General features: G+C 48.4%; 1 protein-coding gene, 1 long non-coding RNA gene and 1 other non-coding gene across 3 annotated transcripts in view; 2 read left to right on the top strand and 1 right to left on the bottom strand.

Annotated features, from left to right (window-relative positions):
- LOC124445198 (MAM and LDL-receptor class A domain-containing protein 1-like) overlaps positions 1-14,299 on the bottom strand; it is a 40,326-nt gene that overhangs the window by 18,895 nt on the left and 7,132 nt on the right. The window contains exon 3 of the mRNA XM_046995906.1: positions 312-407. Coding sequence (XP_046851862.1) covers positions 312-407 — 96 coding nt within the window. The remainder of the gene's footprint in view (positions 1-311; positions 408-14,299) is intronic.
- Positions 12,969-13,043, top strand: Trnaa-ggc. Its single transcript has one exon. It is a non-coding gene; the product is annotated as a tRNA-Ala (tRNA).
- LOC124447217 lies at positions 13,414-13,728 on the top strand. The gene is made up of 2 exons (XR_006948657.1): positions 13,414-13,485; positions 13,557-13,728. It is a non-coding gene; the product is annotated as an uncharacterized LOC124447217 (long non-coding RNA).

The following is a 14,299-nucleotide window of genomic DNA, read 5'->3' as shown; positions in this document are numbered from 1 at the left end:
GTGATCTTCTATATAGTGAACTAAGTCTTCTGTCAAAGTCGTCATTGCCCTCCACGTTGCTTTACAAACCTAAACTCCAAGTCATCCACCTACGAATTGGGCTTAGTACCGTCTGCACCTCACAATTCACAAGCGTAATTACATTAAGTAATAACCAATATTTATTATCTTACTCGCTTTACCAAGCTATCCAGTTCTCCATTTACAAAAACTCACTCAGTGTTTCAAGAGATCAAATTAGTTTTTTATCTTGAAACTCGATATTTTTTCTACTTGCACACATTAAAAAGCTCTCCTGTTTCAGAACTTACCAAACGGTCCGTAATTGCGGACAATCCAGCTGTAATCATCATTGTGCCATGGACATAAATTCGTGCCCAGGCTAGATTCAAAGTCACAGACATTCGCTGTAAGTAAATAGGAGAGGAATCAAGCAAAGCAAGTTATACTTAAATACAACATTGAAAAAAGGGTTTTTGTTTCATTCTAATACGTAAGATTGCTTTTCACTGGCTATGTAAGCCAAAATTAGTGTATAGAAATTAGTTTAAAGAAATTTTTATATTTTCTTGCATACATACGTCGCCTGAAATTTATTGGACAAAGGAGCTGGTTTAGAAAGAGAAAAGAAACTTTATTTAAAAAGTACAAAATATAAAAGCTTTGTTTGCAAAAGCTATTCTTACCTTCGATCAAATAAATACATCGACTTTTTTATGTTATCATAAAATACATACAATTTTCGCTGATATTATCAAAAAAAACTTTCAATGTGTATTGTGTAGAAAATTACATTGATCAATAAGACATGTATACTACAAGACCAAGAATATATTAATAGTCGTAATACTAACTAGCTGACAGCGTCATGCAGCATATTCGGCGCTAGTCAAAGTAAAGATAACATGCATCGATTATATGTGGATTACTGGATTTTTAAGAACTCGTGAAAATATATTTTCCGTGCAGACATCCCTTCCGGTAAATAATCTATATTTTATGTGTCAACTCAAAAATTAATTTGATTACACTTATTACAAAACATTGTAAAACTTGTCTAAAGCGCAATTCTTCACTTTAACGCTCTGCTCTACATGATTTTGTGTATAACAATTTACACAAAAATGAACAAATTGTTTACTCAAAGAAATTTGTATATCTTCAATTCAAAAAAGTAAGTTAAGATTTTACCGTAGTTTTAAGTTGACAGAACTCAAAATTTTAGTTAAATGAGATGATTTACGCAATTAATTGCGTAAATTTACACAAAATTTTACGCAGTCCATTTAACATTATGTTTCACGTAAGGTTTAAAATTTAAACTATCAGATAGAAACTAATCTACAATCAAATGGAATTTATGAAAATCTTTTACAAATTCATATATTGACATGAATGCTGCTGTCCAAACTGAATTTTTTCAAGAGGGTGAAAAATTTAGGGATAAATTGTAAATGCTTGGCAAAGACGATCTCGCGAGCGACATTTCAGTCATTGATTTTAAAAGCAAGCCAACTTTGTTTTGAGTTTTATCAGCAGAAATTTACATCCAAAATCGTAAGTAAAGGACAACTGAAGTGTATGCATGAATGTATAATATCAAAATCAATTTATGCGAGTGTGTGATAAGATTTTTGTCAACATGGCGTATGATAAGCAGATTGATGCTTCTAAAATTGTTGTTGCGGAGGACTTTTAGCTATGATTTCTTTAGTGCTTGGCGAATCGTGGCCTTTATATGGCAGCAAAATCCTGCATTCATGCAAATATATTTCAATGGACAAAAAATCTTTAGCGAAGTAGTATAGATACTGCCAGTTTTGGCGTAACCCCGGTCTGGGGGGCTGCGTACATAAATCTGAGCTCCCCAGCCCTAGTTCGTTTACACATTACTTCGTACTGTGTGTATACATGGGTCCCGACAAAAATCGCACCAATTCTGGCGCACCTCACAGTTTGAGAAGGAGTATACACAAATCTAAGCGCCCCAGCCCTAGCTCGCCTATGTACTTCTTGTAATTATGCTAGCATAATGACAGCGAAGGCCAAACTCTGGACAACGGACGTCGGAGTTAAGGCGGTGCCCTCCGCCGGCCGTCAGTCATTTGAAGAAAGACGATTCACAGCGTATATCCAAACTCACAGCGTATATCCAAACAATCGACAGCCATGAGGCAGGGCAAGAACAAGTTCGCGTGGGTGAAGGTCCACACTAGAGAACCGTGTGGAAAGTCATGTACGAGGAAGTATTGTATAGTGCATCTGCAACAAGTCCGGCGTCGCTCGCCGGTGCCGGTCCCATGTCGGGGTTGTGGTATCAGCACGCAGGCAGAGGCGCAACGATGCGCAGATTGTGGCCAGCAAGCCAGAAAAGCTCGCCTTCGTAGAAGAAGGGCGTATGATAGGTTATATTAACTGAATTTTTATTATATGCTAGGCTACATCCATTTAGACAATAGCGTATGATACGTATATTCACTGATATGAATACTGTCGAGAAACTTCTGCAACTATATGACCAAGGTGTAATCAGCGTAGACGCGTCTTAAGGCTCTTCAACCGCCCGCTGACCCGACACCCACGCAAAGAAATGTCACTCCGCTTATCCCCAAACCGCGAAAGCGCAGGCCTCTCCGCAAACTGCGCAAGCGCAAGCCCGCCGAGCTTACTGATGATGAGATGGACTCATACATGCAAGCCCGCCGAGCTTACTGATGATGAGATGGACTCATACACGCAAGCCCGCCGAGCTTACTGATGATGAGATGGACTCATACAATGAGCTTCTGGCTGAATTTAAACCACGACGCCCTACAAGGGCTCCTCCCCCACCACCTACGGAATTTAAGTGGGATGAAACGAAGGCAGCTAGAGACCCGCAACGGCCGGGCAAGTATCCCACTTAAGACGGTCTTGACTATGTGGGGGTGAGCGCACCCACACCGCTCTCCCAGCTGGAACGAGTAGAGCGTCAGAACGACCTTGCTATCAACGTGTACGGTTGAGAAGGCGGCGTCGTTTCTTGCCGTCTGAGCAAAGTAGAGAGAGCTCGAAAGACTGTGAATTTCTTCCTCGTCTCGGATTCGAAAAACCCCGAGAAATACCACTACACTTGGATAAAGGACTTCAACCGCCTTCTCAACCGGGAATCAAAGAATGGCCAACGGCTGCACTTCTGTGAGCGTTGCCTTCACGGCTTCACCAGGCAGGATTTGCTGGAAGAGCATAAGCCTGAATGTCGAGGCATCAGCCAGGCTGCGGTTGCCATCAGGATGCCACCCCCGGAAAAAACAACAAAATCCGCTTTGAGAAATACCACAAGCAACTCAAAGCGCCCTTGATAATCTACGCCGACTTCGAGAGTCCGGTCTGCAAAATCGAGGGCCCCGCGCTTAACCCTGAAAAGAGCAAAACCCAGCAAACCTCCCGACACGAGGCATGCGGCTACTTTTTCATAGTCGTTCGTTCAGACGGGTAAACGCAGCCGCCGCAGCTCTACCGAGGGCCCGACGCAGCCAAGAATTTCCTGGAAGCGCTCCAAGAAGAAGAGCGTAAGATCAAGAAGTTGTTGGCTAACCCCGAGCCTATGCACATGACAGGAAAGGACTGGGGAAGCCACAAGAAAGCCACAAATGGCCACGTCTGCAGCAAGCCCCTCGAAGACGATTCCGTTCGAGACTACTGCCACATTACTGGCAAGTGCCGAGGTGCGGCCCACAATGAGTGTAACCTGAAGTTGCGGCTCAGCCCAAAGACGACAACCATACCGGTTGTCTTCCACAACCTGCGAGCTACGACAGCCATCTCATCATGCAGACTATCGCAGAGACTGAAGGGAAGGTCACCTGCATCCCCAACAACGCTGAGAAATACATCTCCTTCAGTATCGGCCAGCTTCGATTTATCGACAGCGCTCAGTTCATGCTCTCAAGCCTGGATGGCCTGGTGAAAGCCAGTGACCCGCGAGACATGTGCATCACAGCAGACTACGAGCCGAACCTCCAGAGGCGTACCCTCTTGCTCCGGAAGGGGCTCTACCCCTACGAGTACATGGACGGCTGGCCCCGATTCAACGAGGAGGCCCTCCCGCCGAAGGAGGCTTTCTACAGCAAGCTCTCGGGCGAAGGCATTACCGACGGTGAGTACGCCCACGGAAAAAGGGTTCGGGATGCCTTCGGCAGCACAAGCTTCGGCGACTACCACGACCTCTACCTTCGGACCGATGTCCTCCTCCTCGCCGACATCTTCGAGAACTTCCGAAAGCTGTGCCTCGAGCGATACCGGCTAGACCCGGCCCACTATTACACGAGCCCGGGCCTAAGCTGGGACGTTCTCCTCAAGCACACAGGGGTTGAGCTCGAGTTGCTCACCGATATCGACATGCATCTCTTTATCGAGAAGGGCCTGCGGCATCAGCATGGCCAGCAGGCACTTCGCCAAGGCCAACAACCCCAAGGTGCCAGACTACGATCCGGGGAAGCCCCAAAGCTGGATCCAGTACTACGACGCCAACAACCTGTACGGCTGGGCGATGTCGCAGCCGCTGCCGACAGGCGTGTTCAAGTGGGTCGCCCAAAAGGATGTGAAGGAGGCCCTGAACCAGCCTGTAGATGCAGAGGAGGGCTACATTCTCGAAGTCGATCTGGAGTACCCAGAAGATCTGCATGATGAGCACAATTCATATCCGTTAGCGCCAGAACGCTTGAAGGTCGACAACGCGTGGATGTCGGATTACCCTCAAACAGATTTATGGGGGTGGGTCTCACGAGGTCGAAAAGAGGTCGACAAGACCCGATACGTCCTGCACTATCGGAATCTGCAGCTTTATCTGCAGCTTGGGACGCGCTTGAAAAAGATCCGCAGGGCACTCCGCTTCGATCAAAGCCCATGGATGGAGCCCTACATACGGAAAACACCGAACTCCGGAAGAAGGCAAAGAGTGACTTTGAAGTCAACCTCCACAAGCTATTGAACAACAGCGTCTTCGGCAAGACGATGGAGAACCTCCGAAAGCGTGTCGATGTGAAGCTGCTCCGGCCAAGTGAGACCGAGAGACTCCGCAAACTTATCGCCAAGCCGACATTCAATCGACATCTCATCTTTGGCGATGCGGGAGACTTCGCAGCCGTTCACGTGAATAAAAGCAGTCTGCAGCTCAACCGGCCGATCTTCGTGGGCATGAGCGTTCTCGACCTCTCGAAGCATCTGATGTACGACTGGTACTACGACCATCTCAAGGGGCAGTACGGGTCGTCAGCAGAGCTCCTCTACACCGACACCGACAGCCTTGTGCTGGAGATCCAGACTGAGGACGTGTACGCCGACATGAGACGCAACGCCGGTCAGTACGACACCAGCAACTACCCCAAAGACCATCCGCTGTTCAGCACAGCCAACAAGAAAGTGCTGGGGAAAATGAAGGACGAGTAGGCTGGGGCGCCTATCGCTGAGTTTGTGGGGCTCAGGTCCAAAATGTACTCTATCCTGAAAGCCGATGGTCAGGAGGAGCGCAAAGCCAAAGGTGTTAAAAAGGCCGTCGTTAAAAAGCATATCAGTCATGGCCAGTACAAAGAGACGCTCTTCAAAGCAAAGCGCTTCCGCCACGGTATGGATATGCTGCGCAGTCGCGGGCATCAGAGCTTCGGCGAGCATGTCAACAAGACATCTCTGAGCTCTCTGGACACGAAGCGCTGGATCGCGGCCGATGGGATCTCTACCCTAGCATACGGGCATAGGGAAGCTGGTGCGCAGGTGAAGAAATAAATGCGTAATTATGCTGTGATAATTATAGTAGAAGAGCTTCTCCACGGCTAAGCGCAAGATAGTACCTGGTAGTGAAAGCTTTCATAAAAGCGTGACAGGACCCCATTGACTAAGCCGGCGGTGTTTCAGTCTCAAAGGGCACCCCTTGGAGCTCCTCGCGCACAAACGTGCGCTTGGGCTCATCGCTCAAATAATACAACACGGGCTTCCCGCCCTCAACCACAGCCCGCTCGACCTGGTGGGAGGTCACACTCCAGATAGGATCAGTCGCCCTACACCGTTCGCCAGCCTCGAGCTCGCCAGGCGCATAGAAATACCGCACCATAACATCCGATGGCAAGCGTTGCTTTTTGAAACCAACTGGACGAAGCGCCGGCGCAATGGGTTCGGCCTTAACGCTCTTCTTCCGAATTGCAAGGGAGGGCTTTTCGCCCGTGAAACGAGTAGTTTCATTATTGAGCGCTTTAACCACCTCAGGTAATCTTGATACCCATTCTTTGTTCCGAATTCCGGGCACATCCAGCTCGCGATGATACTGGTAACCGAACAATCGCTCCGCCAAAGTTCGGTTAAACCTTTCTACCATCTCTTGATCTCTATGAATCCCGACCTTACCCCGTCGAATCGTGACACCATTTTTATCACACGCTTTTTGCACAGCCCCGCGGAACTCCGAGCCACGGTCGACTTGTAAATATTTAGGCCATCGAAGAGGCCCACGGGCATAAATAGACTCTAACACCTTCCCAACCCTGGTCGCTGTCTTGTCTGTGATTGCCTGGGCCTCCTTATACCGACTTGCTACGTCGACGACCGTCAATGCGTATTTGAATGTGCGTCTTCCGATTTGATCGTGAGGTAGATACAAGAGATCGGCCTGGTGGACCTCATTCGGGGTGCTTATGCTTAGGTCGGGGGATTGCACTTCGCGCTGGTGCGGGCAGGTAGATCTGTCAGATGGCCTGTTTTGTTAGCCATTCATGAGCCACATCATCGCTGACGCCATCCTCTTTAGCCAGCTTTGGGATAGCAGCACGGCCGCGCCAGTACCCCGCAGGACTGTAGTAGACCTCTGCGAGGCGTTCCTCAACGCTTCCGTCCGTAGAAACGCGACCATGCCTTGTCAAGACGACGGCTTTGACACTACGTGTCGTAGGCGACTTCATAGCTTCAAAATCGTCAGGACCACCACCAGTGATCAGAGGCACTAGGTCGAGCACCTTCTGATCATTGGCTAGAGTGTCTTCGTCGAACATCCCCCTTAATCGTTTTAAAAGTCCCTCAACAGAACCCTCTTCTATAAACAGCCGCCCCGCCAGGACAGCATGGCGCCCGCAGACAGCCGTTGCTCGACTTTGCACTGCAAACGTATTCGTAACCATGACCCGCTCGGGAAAGGCCTCCAAAAAATATCTGCGTAGCTGAGCAGATATTTTTAGCGAGCGCACGTCCGAAGCTATCGAAGACAAGCACATGCGTTCCAGTACAACAAACAGTTAGCCACTGGTGCCCCTCTTCAACCGGATCATGGAGAGGGTAGATGTTGTCCGTGTTGCTGATGCAAAACTGCCCATCGTGGAGATGTGGTAGGCTGTCGTAGCTACAGACCCCAACAAACCGTCCTCGGGCTCGCTCGGCCTTCAGGAGGCGTTTGATGTCAACGCTCAAGAGCGGGTAATCCATCTTCCATTCCTTATACCATAATTATGCCAGCATAATTATATGCTAGCATAGTTACAAGAAGCACAGCGGGAGTCTAAAAATCACAAGGGTGCTGCTTGCCAGCATTAATCAGTTCTCGATGATGCGCCTGTAAACATTCTCGAGGTGTTGGAGCGCTTCTACAGTAAGTGGGCAGGGACAACAATGAGCAATTCCGCCCTTTGCCTCCACCGCGCACGGTAGGTTCTTTTTCCCATGTCGACAAACACTTCCCGAGACATTGCTCTCCATCCCTCTAGCGAGACATCGGCAATATCGCCGAACTCCAGAAGTGGAAAACCTCTCATTCACAGAGTGGAGTCGTGGCTGATATGCAGCCAGTTCAGCACATCCTGAGTCTTATGAAGAGCTTGATCGGGAAGTTGCAATACGCGGATAGTGACTTATTCGGCTTACAGAAGCTGGATCCCAAGAACACTTTGAAAGCTCTCCCCTTGCAGACCTACTCCTATGGAGTAGACCGTTGCGTTGGCAATGCCTTTGCAACAAACACAGCAGGCGGAGCTGGCCCTGACTTTAATGCCAATAATAGCCTCAAAAGGGCGCCTGGTGTCCAGCTCTCTTCAACGAAAGCCTTCTCGAATACGGTGCAAGAAAATATTGTCCGTGTCCTCAGCGGGAACTTTCCGTATAAGTTTCGCCCATTCCTCCCCCTCTTCTCCAGTGTGGATAGTTGGATGCCTCCGGCCACACAGGTGAAGATTCGCGTCGACCTCCCACAAGGCGATCTCAGTCGCTACATGATCATTTCTAACAAAGGGGGCGGTGCGGATAACGCAGACGCTATCAGCAGAATACGTATAGAAATGCTGGAGCTCGACTTTGTCTACCCCACCTATCGCATGAAAAAAGACTACAGACACCAGGTCTCGATCGCTAAGGAGCTGTATTCCCCCACCTGGTGCCCCAGGGTAGTTCAGAAGTCGTTGAACAATGACGTTGGCACTCTCGCGCTCCTACACAATGCTCCGATTTCCATGAAGATGATTCTCTTCTTCACCGACTCGAGGCTCGGAGACGCACCAGGACTTAATCCAAATGCCGCCGCCGACTCCAGTAACCAATTGGCTATAATCCACGCCAACTTAAGCCAGCTCCGCATCATCGTGAACGAGCAGAACCTTTTTGATCACCCCTTGAAGATCCCGTTGCAGTGCAGCGAGGGTGAAGCTAACCAAACGGGAGCCACTTACTTTTACAACCCCAATAAAAGTTCCTACCTGAGAGGCTACGACTTGGTTTAAGAGTTCTTTGGAAAGACGTACGGCACGGAAATGCTCATCACGGTCGAGGACTACTGCAACAACTGGTTCATGATCCCAATCAATCTCAATCTGGACCCTGTCACAGATAACGCAAAAGCGCGGGGCAATCTCACAATCGATTATCAGTTCACGGCAGTGGCGAACAGTCCTATTGCGCTCCCTTCTGACGTCACCACGTCAATAAAAGTGAACCTTCTGTGCCTCGATCAGTATATGTACACGATGTCGAAAGAGAAAGGCATCAGCTGGAGGGTCGTCTGAGTTATACAGTAATTACAAATGCTAGCATAATTACATTTGACGTGTAGAGTTTTGATGTTATAGTGTAATTATGCTAGCAGGTGGTGATCTGAAAACGAGTAACCGCCATTATCGCGGGGGTGATCTGAAAACGAGCAACCACCGTTATCGCAGGGGTGACCTCGCGACGACAAACTGCCAATATAGCGGGTTTCTTCCCCTCCTACGAATGTTAGGCCTGGGGGCCGGTGTGTCGCCGTTGGAGCTGCAAAAAGCGATAAGCGACCCGATCAATTCACAAATGCTCATGCAGCGTGGAGGCTTTCCTTGGGCGTTTGCGGGGTTGAGCCTGCTCCCTATGCTGATGGGAAAGGGGGCAGGAGACCGGACCGCCAACCAAATGAAGACGCACCCGCCTGAACGGCAAACTGCTATCCGCCATCAGGATAGCCCCTTACACGAAGAATGCCACTATCTCCTTCCCCCTCGGTGCCCTCAGCTCGCTGGGGGACAATGTCGTTGACAGTATTTTCGGCGCGGGTATTCTTAACGGCAACATGTCTCACCCCTCTGACGACTACCACGTGGAATATGTGCCATCCCACGAGCAGACGACGGACGGTGCTGCAAAAAGATCGAGGTCTGGAAAGACTCGCAAGACGACGGGAACAGTTCGAAGAGCACGCGCAGCGCCAAGGACGACAAAAAGACGGAAGACGGGGGTGTCGAAGCGCGCAGCGCCTAGAAGAACAGCAGGGACACGACGGAAGACCACCGGGCGAGCGAAGAATAGCGGTTTGGATGAATTCCAGACGGAAGGAATTCAAGAGCATGCTCCTGGATGCTGCAAAAAGCACGAGCAAGAGAGCAGCGAAACGCGCAAAATCGAGTGCCATTTCTAGGTTGAAATCGTCAACCACAAGTTTGGCACACAATGTCCTTGCTTCGGCGCCCGCGGCGGCTTCACGTTTCCATCAGCCCATCAGCAACAGCACCTTCCAGAACTTACGGGCTGCCTCCTCGACCCCGACGAGCGCCCACATCGAAATGGATTTTCGGCCAGTCGTTCCACATTTAGAGCGGTGCATATCTTTCCGAAATGGATTTTCGGCTGTTATTCCCCGGGTCAGTCGTCTCGACGCCATCAGAGGCGCCCGCGCCTCCTGTTCTTTCAAGTGTTATCGCGCGCGATACTAGCACTAGTGGGAGCAAATACCCCGCTATCCCCGGGCTTGAATTTCACAAAAAAGAATGATTTGACGAGCTTCTGCCTTCACTCAAAAAATGGGTGCAGAATGTTTTGCTCTTGGGTCAGAGCAATATGGGCAAGAGCTTCTTCATGAAACGGCTCCTTGCTCACGTTCGTCCGAAAAGGCTGTACGTCATTTCGAACACCTCCGCTGATCAATATATCCAACCTAACACGGTCTTGAAGCATTATTCCGTCATGCCTGAATCGATCGAGGATACGAGTATAGAACCGGAGTCCTACGTCATCATCGACGACATCCACATCATGAATCTCAAATGCTGAACGCAGAGGGAATGCCTCTATAAGTTCTTTACGATGTACAGCCATCATCTGAAATTGAACGTCTTCTTCCTCTCCCAGAGCTTCGACAACATAAAGGACATGAAGGTTAACACAAACTTTCTCTATCTCTTCCGATTCACGGATAAGTCGAACGTGAAGCGGTTTCTTAATTCGCTCTTCGGCGGCACGGGCAATAAACAGGCTCTCATCTTTAAACTGTACGAGAAACTTTTGACCAGCTGCGAGCGCCCGATCCTCGCTATGGACTGCACCAATCAGCGATTCCACCTACTATTGCGACGAAAAATCTATTGTGGTGGACTTTCAGTGAAAGTTTTGCTTTCTCCGTCATTACCAGAAAAATCTGAACAAGAATTAGAGAAAGAAGTTCGGGAGGGATATCACCAGATTTTTTAGCGTATGTTTGAAGAAAATGCAACATATTCGAGTCCGGATCGTCGATGGTCTACCACAGCGGCTCGAGCGGGTGGCGGATGGTTATCTGTCGGCCTTCCTCATCCCAAAGGAGCGGCGGCTGGAGGTCCTCCAGTTTATCGAGAGCCAACCCAAGCACATTATCAAACGCGCTAAGTCCTTTATGGAGGTCTTGGGTTATCTCCCCGAAGGGACCCGAGCAAAGGGCGCCGGAGCACCAAATTGCCACCGAAATTTCATCTCCTTCCTGCGCAATGCATTGCAGTATATACCAAACTATCCCCTTGCTAAGTTGAGCTTGCTGGAGCTAAAAAAACACCCAAGCGTAAAAGAGCTCTATGCCTTGTTTGAGGGCCACCCTGAGCTTATCAATGAAGAGTCGGTCCTGAGTGCGGTCAAATCCGGGTTGCTGAACTATTCTGAAGATACAGGCCAAGTTCGCGACAGCGTCGCTGATGTCCGTTTGAAAAACCAAATCGCGGCGCTCACTACAACCGCGCCCTCTCTCCAGACTCGGAAAGAGGGAGAGTTCGATCACTTGCTGCTGCTCGTCTTTGGCCGCTTTCTGGCAGGCCAGAAGATTCCCGAGGCCTTTCTCAAAAGCAACTATTTCACTCCGCGTGCGCAGCTGGTACAATTGTTTACGGAAAACCCTCAAGGGTTTGAAGCCAATCTCAGGGAGCCTCAGGCGGATCAGGATATGCGTCTTGCCATCGTGGCTGACTATCGCGTGCTTGTGAACAACGTAAACCAACAGTTTCTCAGCAGGTATCCTTTGAGGTGGTCGCTAACGCCGTAGTCGACTTCAGTCATCCCCAGTTTCGCCTGGCGAGGCAGAAGTTGCAGGAGATCAAACAGCATGCTCTTGCGGTACCGGAGTCAGGGCAGAAGTTCGGTGATTTGGCGGCCTTGATTGAGACCTACCTCCAAAACACCCGAGAGCAAACTTATAAATTATGATCGTAATTTTATGCCTGGAGGTATCAGAGGCAAGATGAGTAGCGATTCTGCCTTTATTAATGCGCTCCTCATTAACGGGAGCCGCATCATTAGCAAGTGTCTTGCTATATTGAACGCTCAGGGCCTTGTTTGAATGTTTTATGGACATGGCATTTTGGACGACCACTTGGGATAAGACGGCGTCTGCTTCGGTGATCAGTGATCCGGAGGAGCAGCTTGCTTGTTTGCAGGATGATGTGGTGCAAAACAAAACAAAAATTGGGAATGAGGATACTGAGGGCACTCTCTCTCATACTGTGACACAGCTGAAGGTAAACAAGCTCGACCTTCATGGCCTTGATGACCGTTTGAGTGGTTTACCGAGAATTGCTACAGGAACGCTGCCTGATCTCGTACGACAGGACGTTGTGGTGGCGCGGTTTGGAAGGGTGCGAATCTGAAGAATGGCAAGATACAGATTCAGAATCTTTGGATTGAGCGGACTGAAAACGAGTGGTATCATATGAGCAACGGTAAACTGCGAGAGGCTTGGGGTTAGAACTTCCATCTCTTCTGGCGAGGTGAAGGCACCTCTCTTTTCACTCGCTATGCCGCAGTCCCGCGGGTTGTCTCGGACCACCGGGGCACGTACGGATACAATTGGAGACGTACCTATAGGGTGTATTATCTTGAGTTCCCCTGATACATATCATGAGCATGGCGTTAGATTTGTGTATGACCCAAGCAGTCGAGATTTGGCTCCAAGCAAGGAAACCTCCTGTGACTAATTTAACGCGCTTCCGCTGCCAATACGATGCCGAGCAAGATCCACCGAGCTCGATCTCTGTATGGGAATACGCTTTTCACCGCACCACCCGTACGCAGCTGGAGACCGTTCTCACCCAAGCTCAGGCCGCCAAGCGGGTTGAGTATCGTCGTTCCGATGGCGTTGTGGGGAAGGTGGGACGCCCTCCTATGCGTATTACTCTGCAGGCGGAGAGGGGGGCCGGCGAGATGACATTCCTTTCACGAGAAAACATGAGCCCAACAAAATTGACCTGCTCACTGTGTGACTTCATAGCTCAGTTGGTCAGAGCACTGCACCGGCACTGCAGAGGTCATGGGTTCGAATCCCGTTAAGTCACCTGAATTTTTCAGGCTCATGAGACAATTGCTTAAATTGTCCAACAAAGTGCGAAGATCATATCTTCATTTAATTTCAAACACCGCACTGCATAAAAACACTTTCATATTATGCTAGCATAAAAACAAGAACGTACGCGAGCTAAGGCTGGGGCGCTTAGATTTGTGTATACTCCTTTTCAAACTGTGAGGTGCGATTTTTGTCGGGACCCATGTACACACAGTACGAAGTAATGTGTAAACGAACTAGGGCTGGGGCGCTCCGATTTATGTACGCAGCCTCCCAGACCGGAGTTGCGCCAGAACTGGCAGTATCTATACAACTAGCCCTAAGGCGCCATACTATTATTAGTCCGGAGTATAAGACCTAACATTGTTCAAATTCATGAAGAAAGTCTCAAATTCACTATTTTGCATTGGTTTATCAATGAAATTAAAATAGAGGTGAGACCCCAGCAAAATACCTTTTTGTTTCCGAGAAAATTATCAATAAATTTTGCCATATATTTTAATAGTAAAGGCACAGGGATCCCATTTCAAATAAAAAGAAAATCGACAAAACAATTTAGTTCTCATCGCATTTATATCCTCTTGGAAGTAAGTATTATTAAGCGATATATAATTCGTATAAATTGTCATTTATACCAGTAAATTTCACATACTTTCAATAAAAAAATGAGAAGAATATTTGGGATTTCTTGATTTATTGGTGTTATTAAATTTTACAAGAGCATGAAAATGTTTAATAATGATATTGTATCACCTGTCGTCTTCACTGCAGTGTATTCTTTTGATTCATTTTCGGATTATTTAGGGAATATTACTTACTTATTAATCTTGGTAACAGCTACCACCACATTTGCACAATGCTGTGCATGGAAGATTGGACTTGGTACATTTGCACAAGCCCCTACATGCTTTCTTGCAACCACAGTGCACCAGTTCGTTGCACGCTTTGGAAGCCTCTGGAAGAGTGCTCCATGTAGGAATCCATCTGCCATTATTTTGCCATCCCCACTGCGAAGGAAGCGGTAACTGTTGAACTGAAACTAACGACTGACCCCAAACATGACCAGCCTGATATGTTGCCCTCCGAATGTGCTGTACCAAGGAGGCTTGGGTTGGTGGAATGTGGTCGATTGTCTTAGTACCTTGTGCAAATATAGCTTGTCTAGCATCATTGATGTTGGAGAGCGGGCATGTGCGGGAATACATAATAATGATAAATCTTTCAATTTTTCCATTTCTTCTTCTGAGA

This window comes from Xenia sp. Carnegie-2017, unplaced genomic scaffold (genome assembly GCF_021976095.1).
Source record: "Xenia sp. Carnegie-2017 unplaced genomic scaffold, XeniaSp_v1 HiC_scaffold_22, whole genome shotgun sequence".
Taxonomy (NCBI): Eukaryota; Metazoa; Cnidaria; class Anthozoa; order Malacalcyonacea; family Xeniidae; genus Xenia; species Xenia sp. Carnegie-2017.
This window is presented reverse-complemented; position numbering and strand designations above follow the sequence as displayed.